This window comes from Lithobates pipiens, unplaced genomic scaffold (assembly GCF_037356315.1).
Source record: "Lithobates pipiens isolate NorthernLeopardFrog02 unplaced genomic scaffold, aLitPip1_a1.2 Scaffold_1, whole genome shotgun sequence".
NCBI classification, from domain to species: Eukaryota; Metazoa; Chordata; class Amphibia; order Anura; family Ranidae; genus Lithobates; species Lithobates pipiens.
In genome coordinates this window covers 7,255,673-7,267,712 of record NW_027507685.1, presented here as the reverse complement: position 1 = coordinate 7,267,712, position 12,040 = coordinate 7,255,673, and the positions used below count along the sequence as shown (strand labels likewise).

The window sequence follows — 12,040 nt, the reverse complement described above, 5'->3', positions numbered from 1 at the left end:
TAACTACTATGGCTCTGTGTCCCGTGATGTACGATAAGAAACTGTTTCTCAGGGTGAAGCTCCTATGTGAAAGAGACCCAAATTCTTTCATTGGCGTTTCAGGGGTGTTAAAAAAGGGAAGAATCTGGACTGATTACAGTCAGAAGTGTAGTATTTTACAGGCTGATCCTTTCCTGTTCTTTACAAGTGATGCTCAAACCATGCCAAGCAATGGTTATAGAGAATCAGGTTAAATATATTAAATATTTAGCTGGTTAATTTCAAGAACAATAAAGAAAAAAAAAAAAAAAAAAAAAACTGTAATTACAAAATCATGTATAAAAAGCATAGTTTTGTACCTGAACCATTGAACAGGGTCACGTTAACTTCTTGAAGGTGGAAGTTCTTGTTTTTCTAGATTTGGAATAAAACAAACAATCGGTATCACACAGCAAATGTTCAAGTCCAGTTAAAATGCAAATAAGGGGTGCTGAAAAAACACTTCCCTAAGACCCCTTTCACACCACACCGCCCATAGCGTCGGCGGTAAAACACCGCTATTTTTAGTGACGTTTTACCACCGGATTTGTGGCGCATTTCGGCCGCTAGCGGGGCGCTTTTACTCCCCGCTAGCGGCCGAGAAAGGGTTAAAACCTCTGGCAATACACCGCAATAGCGGCACTTTGCTGGCGGTACTACAGCGCTGCCCCATTGATTTCAATGGGGAGCAGCGGTGGAGGAGCGGTAAACACACGGCTCCTTCACCGCTCCAAAGAAGCTGCTGGCAGGACTTTTCCCTGACTACCTGCCAGCGCACCGCTGTAGTGTGAAAGCCCTCTGGCTTTCACACTACAGACAATGGTGCAGCTTTTTTAGGGCGGATTGCAGGCGCTATTTCTAACGCTATAGCGCCTGCAAAACGCCCTGGTGTGAAAGGGGTCTAAATGTCTTACTGTTTTTGTTAATCATCCCAGTGCCAGAGCTCGACCCCCCCACTGCTGCACTCTCCACAAAACTGCTTTACAAGCAGCACTCTAGTTATGCACGATACTGTATATCATAGACCCCATATATGAGGTCTTGTGATAGTAACTAGAACCTTTTATTCTGTGTTATGATCAAATGCATTCTTAAAGAGGATAGCGGTAGTTAAATATAACTACAATAAAAAAAAAGGGAACTGGAGAGAAAATAGATCATTTATAAAGATTTAAAAGTAGTAAAAAAAAACATCTAAAACTAGTAGAGAAAGAGAAGACAAAGAAAAACACATTTTGCAATATCTCAATATATGTTCATACTTACAATGAAAAAGAGAAATTCTACAACTGTGGTGCCGTTAGTCAGTCTCAATAGAGCAGTCTCATTTCCGCAGTTTCCGGAACTGTTGGTGTTGCTGGGATCAATGTTAAGTGCAGTCCAAACATTCTAAAACAGAAAAGATACACCGGTAATAAATGAACATGCAAGAGAGCAGATCTACTCCACATACCTCTTCAGATGCAAACGTTTGATTGTGCAACTGTGAAAAGAAAAGTGGTATGGCTAGAGATACCCCCAGATTTCAGCAGGTATCCTCTGCCTATTATTGTCCGAACTAGTTTAGCAGACTGACAGTATGTTGTTCATGTACACATGTACATTGGAGGTGGACATTTACTGGAGCAGACAGAATCTGGAAGAGCTGGACATGGCAACTAATCATAGCTTCTATCCTCAGCTTGTACTGTTACATTATGAAAATAAAACGAAAGAAGCCGATCGGTTGCCATGCACAACTGCTCCAATTTTGATAAACTCCTCTCATAATATTCTAAAATCAACAAAAAGTGCAAAAGGCACACATGCCTACCGTATATACTCGAGTATAGGTCGATCCGAATATAAGCCGAGGCCCCTAATTTACCACAAAAAAACTGGGAAAACTTATTGACTCGTGTATAAGCCGAGGGTGAGACATCCCTGTGTCCGTCCATCCCTGTGTCCCGTCCATCCCTGCCTACCTGTGCCAATCTGCAGCCTCTGTGTGCCATGCCGCACCTCTCCTCCTCGTCTGACAGACGGCGGCCATTCCACTGTTCAAAAGCCGCGCCTCTCTGTCTGTGATAGGCGGAACACTCAATTTCCCAGCAGTCAGTGTTCCGCCTATCACGGACATCCTCTCATCCTCGTCCGTAGTATGAGGATGAGCGGATGTCCGTGATAGGCGGAACACTGACTGCTGGGAAATTGAGTGTTCCGCCTATCAGACAGGGAGGCGCGGCTTTTGAATAGTGGAATGGCCGCCGTCTGTCTACCTGATCTCCGTGACTCGAGTATAAGCCGAGGGGGGCACTTTCAGCCTAAAAAAAAGGGGCTGAAAATCTCGGCTTATACTCGAGTATATACGGTACTTCCTTCAACAAATGTGGAGCAGTTTATGTTTTTCCCTCTTTTTTTGCACGGCAAAAATGGCAAAGCATTGCATCCATGCTCTCCGAATCTCGGTGCAATGCACAGGCTCCTCCAGCTCTACATCCACACTAAGGTACCAAGGTAAGCGTCAAACGAACTATAAATGGAGTAACCACTGCATTTGTGTTCTGCCGAAAAGTCGTCCCTCTCCTGTGGTGGCAGATAGGCACTTCTGTTTCTTCATTCACAGATTTCTAGAAATTGTGTAAATTTTTTTTAAAAAGTGACAGGAGCCGCCAGGGAGAAGAAGCATTATACTGTAGAAAGTTAGGGAGCTTGGCACCATGTTACACCCAAAAATATAGGTGCAATGGTCTAAAAAGGTAAACTTAGCCTTTACTGCCCAGTCCACCCATGATCAATATACTAACAACTCTAGCTTAGCATCTTTCAGCACATACTTGACCAAAAGACACTAAGCTACACAAAAAGTGTAGCTGCTAACTTTTAATAAAATCGGACAATCAACTGTCCCACGGTCCAGCAATGCGGGCACACCAAGCCCCTCTCCTCTCTCCCTTTTCTTGTCAGCATTGTGACTGTGGGCACCTGGCTGTGGCACTGCACACTGATTGGCCATGCAATCTTCTGGGACCTGTGACGTGTCCCGTAAGATTGAGGGGGGGGGGTAAGGGGGAGGGTAGGGCTGAACTTCTTTCCGGAACCCCCGAAAGTGGGAGCTGGATGCCCCTAAAAAGAGGGTATCCGCTACCCCACCCACCAAAAAAATGACATGCCAAAATGTGGCATGTCAGGTCACATTCACTTAAAAGTGGAAGTTCCATTTTTTTTTTCCAAAAATAAAAAAAATAAAAAGGGAAAGTGTTAAAAAAAAAAAAAAAAAAAAAGTTTAAAGAACCCCATCCCATCAAGCTTGCAGAAGCTAATGCATATGCAAATCGCACCCATGTTCAAACCACACGTGAGGTATCGCCACAATCGTCAGATCAAAAGCAACAATTCTAGCACTAGACCTACTTTAAATTAAAACTGGTAACCTGTAGACGTTTATAAATGTCGCCTGTGGAGATTAAGCGTCAAAGTTTGTCGCCATTCCATGAGCGGGCATGTTGGGTATCAATTTTCTAAGCATAACATTTTTCAAAAAAAAAAAGTTTTAAAAATTGGGGTAAACTTTGCTGTTGTCTTTTTTAATTCAAAAACATTTTCCAGAATTGCACAAATACGGTGTGATAAAGTATTGCAACGACCGCCATTTTTTATATCTATATTTTCACACAAAACCGGCAACTAAATTTACCTTTCCTTCAACCAGCAGGGAAGCATTAAGTTGCAGACCCATGGAAGCCAGCAAACATGTCTCTGTACCATTTAAAACAGAATAGTTGCCAACAGAGGGTTTGTCTACAGGTTTGGTGGTTGGCTGTGGGGTCGTCGTTGTGCTTGGTATAGTTGCGTTGTGTGTAGTTGGCGATTGTGTTGTAGAAGGAATGTCAGCACTGCAATGAAAATCTGAAAAAAAATTTAACAAAAAATAAAAATAAAAAAGAAGACCAAACATGAAAAGCATAAAACATTCTGAATTACTATGCATTATCCACGCACCCTATATTATAGGGTGCAATAGAACAAAATTATTCTATAACATTGATATAGCACCAACAGTTTGCACAGCACTTTACAACATAACATGCATACAAGCACAAAAATAAAGCAAAAATATAGCAAACACCACTAAGCATTCAAGGTACCAATAGTTTCCAGTAATCTACCTCTTATGTGTGTTCTTGCATGTTTCTTACACAAAGTAATCTAAATCAGTTGCGACGATTCCCTTAAAGCAGAGTTCCGGATACAATTATATATTTTGTTTTTTGTTTTTTACAGGCATCTCATCATAATGCATTAATTATCCAAATAAATTATATATAGGTTTGCTAGTGTGTGTGTGTGTGTGTGTGTGTGTGTGTGTGTGTGTATAATATATATATATATATATATATATATATATATATATATATATATATATATATACATATACATATATATATATATATATATATATATATATATATATATATATATATATATATATATATATACATATATATATATACATATATATATATATATACACACACACATACACATATATATATACACATACACATACATACATACATACACACACACACACACACACACACACACACACATTTTTTATACTTACAATTTAGAAAATCCTCTTCTGCCCATTGCCATGATTGTGGGCACATGAAGATCAATTGCAACATGTTCCTGGATTAGCGATGGAGAGGTGCATGCTGGGTAACCTCTCGATCTTGCGCATGGCGATGCTTCGGCGGCCGTTGTGCAGATTGTTTACATAGTTACCAAAATGGGCGGCGACGGAGGAAGGTCCCACCCCATTGTTATGACAACCTAGATAGATCTGCTTTAACGTGATTTTTTGACACTCCTGCCCACTGACTCCTGGGAAATGGTGACTCACATTTCCCAGGAGCACATGCGAGGGAGGAAGCAATGCGGAACGCCGTGGACCCGAAAGTGGCCGATTAGGAGCCACCACATAGCAACAGGGCATTTCCGGTGAGTAAAATTTTTTTTTTTAATCCAAAATGTTTGTTAATACTATGCACCAGGGAGTGAGAGACCAGGGGATGCGGAAGACTGCCAAGGCAGACACCTGGCCCTTGAAGGTACTCAATGCCCATTTTTGCTCGACCCCCCCCCCCCCCATGAAGGAAGGAATTTCAGAGCCAATGAGAAAGAACGAGGGTGAATGCCCAGCGACTCACACCCGGATATATAGGCTTTCCATGTCCAGCGATAGAGCTTCGAAAAAAGGTAGACTCCCTAGCCATCAGGAGTATCAGAACTTGAGCACCTGGCTCAGCACAGCCAGGCCGTCAAAACCAGCAACCGTAAAGCAGGATGGAAGACCAGCCCCTGGGACAGTAGCACCCCAGAGGGACCGACCACCCCAGGGAGTACCCACACCCCGTCCTTGGAAGGGAGAGGTGGGGCCTCCCTACGTACCAATCCAGCGAAGTGTGCGAGTAACGCTCCCAGACAGATCCACCTTGCCACCAAAGTGGGGGGGGGGGGAGCTGTTGGCCATGAGGAATGCTGCAACTTAGGCCGAGACTCGGACGTATGCAACCTCGTGGGACGTTTAACTCGCAGGGCTAGCCCCCATCCAGTAGGGCCATGTCACAGCCAACAGTGCGTAGCTGCAGTCTGCACACGCTCGCTGGCCAGACTGGGGAGACCACTGGATCTATATTATGCCAGTCCAGCAGTTGATTGTGTAGGGGGGGGAACCAGGAAGGAAAATATATATTTTTAGATTATGATTGTATTATATTATTATATTTTACTTTTTAATTAATATCCCGAAATTAAATTAATATGAATTTATCGTTGACCATTATTAGCACCTTAAGCACGAGAAAAGCTCAAGAAAAAAAAAAAAAAAAAAAAAACATATCCCTTTAAATTCCATGCAAGTCTTCACAATGGTCCGTTGCGCTTCCATTGTGGTGTTAAAAATTCTGCTTGCTGCATTTTCGGTCACTTAAAAATACCACACACAAAAAAAAAAAAAAAAGAAACACACTACACACACGTTGTGGTACAACAGGAACAGTTGGGGAAAATGTTATTAATGCAGTTTAGCTTTAAGAAACTAAGATACAATATTAAATTCATATTGACAATGATGTAACACTTATGCATTTCTTATTAGTCTTCATTTCCAGTACTACACTGGAAGAATGAAGGGCGAATATGAAAGAGCCACAGTGTGTAAATATTAATTTATTTCTGCAATCAGCATGTTATAAAAGGATTATGGAGATGCGAATCCAAATTCTGGTAAATAGGCAGGATTAGGAGTTCTGCAGTAAAATATACCAAAAAGATTTGCTCACCTTTGCCTAAAGTGGAATTATCCATATACGCTTGCAGTGTGACATTCCAATATAACTGAACAACTTTCTGTGTAGTCACAGTGTCATCATGTAAACATTTATATGATGAATTCAGTGGGACTGGAACAAAGAAGCTTGTGTTTGTAGGAGCTATCACCAGACCTGAGAAGAAATTTAAAAAAATAAGGAGAGGTAAACAATGAATATTACATTCCATACAGAATGCCATTTGTGAGAAAATAAGAAACAAAAACGACATATGTAATTGCAAGGATCTGCCACAAGAGGGCATTCACTGGCAAGTGGTAGCAGAGACTATTGGCTGCCATTTCTTTTAAAGCTCCACATCGCATTGGGATTTTTTTTTTGCAAACTGCCTACTAGAGCTGCACGATAAATAACGTTATTGCGATTCTCCGTCAGCCACAATTGCAACTCCGGATTTGAACGGTTCTGACCATTAAGCAAATTAGCGTCAGCTTAAAAGAACGCGCATCGATCAATGGTGTCCCCGGGATGCTGGAGTCTCTATTGTGGCCGTGGCATGAGGTTGTCTGTTTCGGAGCAGAGGGGAAGCCGTCGGAGCCAGCAAAGAATGTGATTGGTCAGCAAGTATGTTTCTTCTTCCCAGAGGTATCGGGGAAAGCGCACCACCACAAGCGTGACTGGAGCACTGAGTGGCACTGGCAAAATGTGAGCTGCTGTTTTTTTTTTTTTTTTTTTAAGAATCAGCAAATGCCTTTTCATTTTCTCCCCCCCCAAAAAAAAAATTAAAAAAAAAAATAAAAAATACGTTGCGAGAAGCGTGATCTTTTTATTCCAAGCAAAAAAAAAAAAAAATATTGCGATTCTTATTTTGGCCGTGAGAGAGAGAGATAGAGATATCGAGATACACGATACATGAAACTGAAGGAATAATGACACTGCAGGCTTGTGCTTGGCCGGGAAACACGAGTCATTTAAAGCCGGGTGTGCGTTAATCTCTTCATTTAAACCACCAGGCACAAGAGTATTCGCTGATAAGGGGTTCCCAACGGTAGTAGATGAGGCCTTTAAGCACTACTCTGTTAATCCCAAGTGTAAGGTTAAGGACCCTTCCACCGAGTCACAACCCACCCGTTTCACGACTCAATTCCATGCACGTTTTAAGATGGAAAATGTCTTTAGAAAACATTGGCCCATTCTTTTGGAGGACCCGTTCCTACAAAGCACGCTTACTCCCAAACCCATTATATCCGAACTTAGGGCTCCCAGCAAGGTCACCAAGATCCCAGTTGACAACACCACACTGTCCTTATACCACTGATTGGCATGCATCAGTGTAAGAAGAAATTGTGCCTTACATGCCAATTTAATCAGTCATGGTCAGAAAAATTTCACTGTAAAAAAGGTAAAACGTAAAATTAGGGAATTTTTCAACTGATCCGAGTTTGTGGTCCACTGCCTCACTTGCAATCTTTATGTGTGGTCGCATGATCAGGACCCTCAGGAAACTGTTTGGTAAGCACAGGAGATTAATTGAAAAGGGTAATGAAAAGTGTTCCCAGACATTTTTTGGATTTCCACCAGAAGTCCACCAGTGGGCTCCAAGTGTGGATATTTGTGGCCCCCGTTTCTGAAAGTTTTAAATGCCTGTACCAGCAGCAAACGTATTGGCTCTATTCCCTAAATACTCTCATGCCCGGTGGTTTAAAAGAAGAGCTAGAAACACACCCTGCTTTAAAACACCTCACGCTTCTTGGCCAAGCACATGCCCGCAGTGTCATTCAGTTTCATGTAATGTATTTTTGTTAACATTCACCATGCTTACTCATTTTTAATTTATTTTTTCCCCCCACAGTGGACCCTTATGGTCTTCTCCCCGGATACTCAGGTCTAAATGGCCAGTGACTTTCTCCCCTGGGGGTGGTTATAGTAAGTAACTTTAGCATAACATTATTAGGTACCTTGTTGAAACCGTCCACCATTTCAGTCAATTCTTAATAATTGTTCATGCTTATTTTATAACTTGCCGATTATTTTTATTTTTGTGTTATTTCAATTTATTTATGTCATTCACACAGTTTCCCTCCAATTTCCTTATGTTTGATGTTATTCGGGTCATATTCTACCCATTTTTTCCGTCTGACATCATTTGGGTCATTTAATTACTACTCCCTCTTGCATTGCCCAGATTACAAGTTCATAACCGTTGCCAATTTGATCTGCTAGTTTTATTACCACAATTGTGCCATGTTTTGTATTCATCTCTAGTTGTGGTGCCTTGTGTTCCTTTACCGGCATCGCTGGTCCCTCTAGTTCTAGTATTACTGCAAGCTTCTCCCTATATAAGTCATGAGCCTGCAGTACCACCCCAGGCCTTCAGAAGGAGCAGACAGCTCCGAGTAGCCTGTTACTATCCAGTATTTGGCTTGGACTTACTACACATACTACACACCACAGGAACTTTCTTCCACCTCCACTGCTTCCCAGGGAACCTGAACCCAGTGGACCATTCAGGAGTAAGGACCAAGGACCTCCTGGCAGACGAGCCAGTTTCACGATAAGCCTTCTTTGATCTTACTTGTTGTAAATGTTTTTAACCAATGTTTTAATAAACCCCCTGTGATACTGCACTTAGGTGGCGCTTCCTCCTCCTTTCTATTGCTGACCACCTCCTGTTAACTTTGGAAAAAATATAAAATTTAGCAAAAACAGGTAATTTTTCTGCTTTACCGATGTGCGCTGATGAAGCTTTAAAAATTATATATTTCACGCCCGCAAAGCCATAGCCCTTAGCTGGCCTACTCCTCCTCCTCGCTCTCTCTGTGGAAACAATTGGTCAATAGCCTGCCTCTGTATATAAAGATTGTTATGCCAATAGGGGTTTCCCTCAAAAATATAAGGTTCAGTCCAAACGCCTGGCAGATTCCTCCACAGCCTCAGTCTCTAACCCTTCTTAACCCATTAGCTCCTGCCAATGAATAGGAATTTGTGACTGTGAATGTAACATATGCTTTCGGAATACACGCTCTAGTCCCAGGATGTCCTCCTGCCCATGAATGCCAACCTGCTGAGACCCTTGTGATGTTTTGAGCTCCCCGACGTATTTCGTGTAACTGTTTGCCTTATATCATACTTCTGTAGGCACCCAAGTAAGTCAACTCTTGTCATGACCAATGTATGCTTTTTTTTTTTTCCTGTTAAAAGTTTTTAAATTCAATAAACAGATGATTTTGACAAAAAAAAAAAAAAGGAAGATATATTTGATCTGTGCTCAACTGCTGTTCTTGCCAGTAGTTTTCAAATTTTGTTTTTTGTTCTTTATCAGGAGGTAGTGGGAAACACATCAATTATATATATATATATATATATATATATATATATATATATATATATATATATATATATATATATATATATATACATATACACATATACACATATACACACACACATACCGCCAACCACCTGTTTTTACCACTCCCCAAATGCAACAATGAATGTGTACCCCCCAAATAAATAAATGTGTATGTGAAAAGATAAATACTAATGTGTCTGTAGAAGGATGTCCATCCTTCCTGCTTGGTACACCACCTAGTGTAACAGGACTTACCTTTTTCCTTTGCATCTGGAAACAACGCAGAGTCACTAAGGTTGTATGTGAAGCTGAGGACACTGCCTCTGTACTCTTTGTCATTTTTTGTAAAGTTCAGACTCCACAAGTGTCCATTGCCAAAGTGAACATTCAGTAAAGGGGCCACGCCACTTTGTCCACAGCTGCTGCCTTCGGTGGTGACCTTTTCAGGTGCTGTAAAAGTTACATTTTTCTGCAAAAAGACAAAATAAAAACATAATTGTTGGAAAGAATGGATACCTTTGCCAATAGTATGATCATCAGAAATTTCAAGTTGATAGCCAAAGATACATTTTATTGTTTTAAACGGACTGAGGGAGAATTATTTGCTGTGTCCCCAAACAGGGAGATATCCCATCACTTCCTAGGCGATTCTCAGGATAGAATGTATTCCATTCCAGTAAAGGAACACTATGTTAACAAGCCAAGAAAAAAAAAAGAAAAAAGAAAAAATACACTGGGAATCGGTCTAGAGAACTGAAGATTTAACCAGGGGAGGTAGACACAAACCAACAACCACATCCAAGCAATGTAGAAATATTTCCTTACAGGAGTTGTAAAGGCAGAAGGTTCTTTTTTTTAGTCTTAATGCATTCTATGTCTCGAGATAAAAAAAAAACATTGTGTGTAGCAGCCTCACCAGCACCCCCTAATTACTTACCTGAGCCCCATTTCTCTGCAGCGATGTCCACAAATGTCTAAGCCATCCGGGACACTCCTCCTGAATGGCTGAGACACAGCAGGGGCATCACTGGCTCTCGCAGCTATCAAAGTCAGTCAGCCAGCCAATCAGGGGAGAATGGGGGCGGGGCCAGGTCTGGGCTTGGTGTCTGAATGGATACACGGACCTCGAACTTGGCTTGGGTGGCACTCGATAGAAGGAAAGGGCCATGAGCAGAAAAAAGGCACCCGAGAAGAGGATGCTCTGTGCAAAACCAGCTGCACAGAGGAGGCAAGTATAACATGTTTGTAATATAAAAAAAAAAAAAAAAAAAAAAAAAAAAAAAGGGACTTTACGATCACTTTAATACGTACCCAAGCAGGACAGAGGCAGAAGAACAGTGTGCGGGTCAGGTGGAAAGATGAGATCACCTTAGGAAGAAGAGAGGCTTTAGGCCTCAAGACAACATTATCCTTGTAATGGATAAGAAAATGTTCTTTGCAAGACAAAAGGAATGAGAAGGAAGAAATCCTTGGAATATGACTTGATACTAAAGGCCAAATGCTGATTCAGATCTGATTAAAGAAAGGGCAGAATTCGTTCCACTGAGTATTTTCTGGGATGAAATTTCCTGGCTGCGTCATGCCTTGCGCAACGTGGACTTTCTAGTTTTTAGGAGCATAGGAATGACAGACAAAAAGACCCCGATCTCTTAGAACCTAATCTTCTACAGCCAAGCAAGTTAAAGACAGATAGTAGAGGTTGTGCTGATCCCAGTGTCTCCTGAGTCCAGGGCACAGATGAGGTAACCTGCTTGCCAATTGCCCAGGCCTAGAACCTGGAAGGCAGACCAGACTGGAACACGAAGTAATGCCCAAGTCAGAATTGGTCGTTTCTCTTTCTACAGTGAAACTTCTGGTTTCTCCCTCTGATGATTGGTGTATGCCACTACTGTGGTGTTCTATTGAATCCAGATCTAATGACTGCAGTCGGGCAGTCCAGCACTGAAGGAATAGACTAATCAATCGGAGCTCCAGTATATTAATATGGAGATGTATTTCTGCTGGTGACCAAGTTCCCAACATTGACAAGGTGTTCGGTTAGTCTTACCAGGCTTTCTGGCTGCTTATCATTGTGAGAATCCTTCAGGATAGTGGAAGAAACGATTTGCCCAATTCCAGGGCTGGACTGGTGATCTACCAGCCATCCTGGTCCTGAGCGGTGGTCCCAGGACTGCCAGCCAGAATAAAACTGCAACAGACTGAACTGGAGAAATTGTACTGTGCCAAAAGAAGCTACCATCAGACCCAGGACGCAAGCAAAAGCAGAGAGTTGCCTGTGTGTCCCCCTACTTTGTAAAGCAATAGAAAATATCAACTTTATTAGGTACACCTGTTAAATAGCTTGGTTACACAA

The 12,040-nt window shown here is 41.7% G+C and overlaps 1 protein-coding gene across 4 annotated transcripts in view; it reads right to left on the bottom strand.

The window, feature by feature from the left end:
* LAMP2 (lysosomal associated membrane protein 2) overlaps window positions 1-12,040 on the bottom strand; it is an 87,838-nt gene that overhangs the window by 39,483 nt on the left and 36,315 nt on the right. For all 4 annotated transcript variants that reach the window (XR_013272343.1, XM_077477247.1, XM_077477466.1 and 1 more), the window contains exons 3-7: window positions 9,943-10,156; window positions 6,348-6,509; window positions 3,695-3,906; window positions 1,285-1,407; window positions 339-393 (exon numbers count right to left, since the gene is read on the bottom strand). Coding sequence is in view for 3 of the 4 variants with exons in the window: in XM_077477247.1 (XP_077333373.1) it covers window positions 339-393; window positions 1,285-1,407; window positions 3,695-3,906; window positions 6,348-6,509; window positions 9,943-10,156 (766 nt within the window). In the remaining variant the exon portion in view is untranslated. The remainder of the gene's footprint in view (window positions 1-338; window positions 394-1,284; window positions 1,408-3,694; window positions 3,907-6,347; window positions 6,510-9,942; window positions 10,157-12,040) is intronic.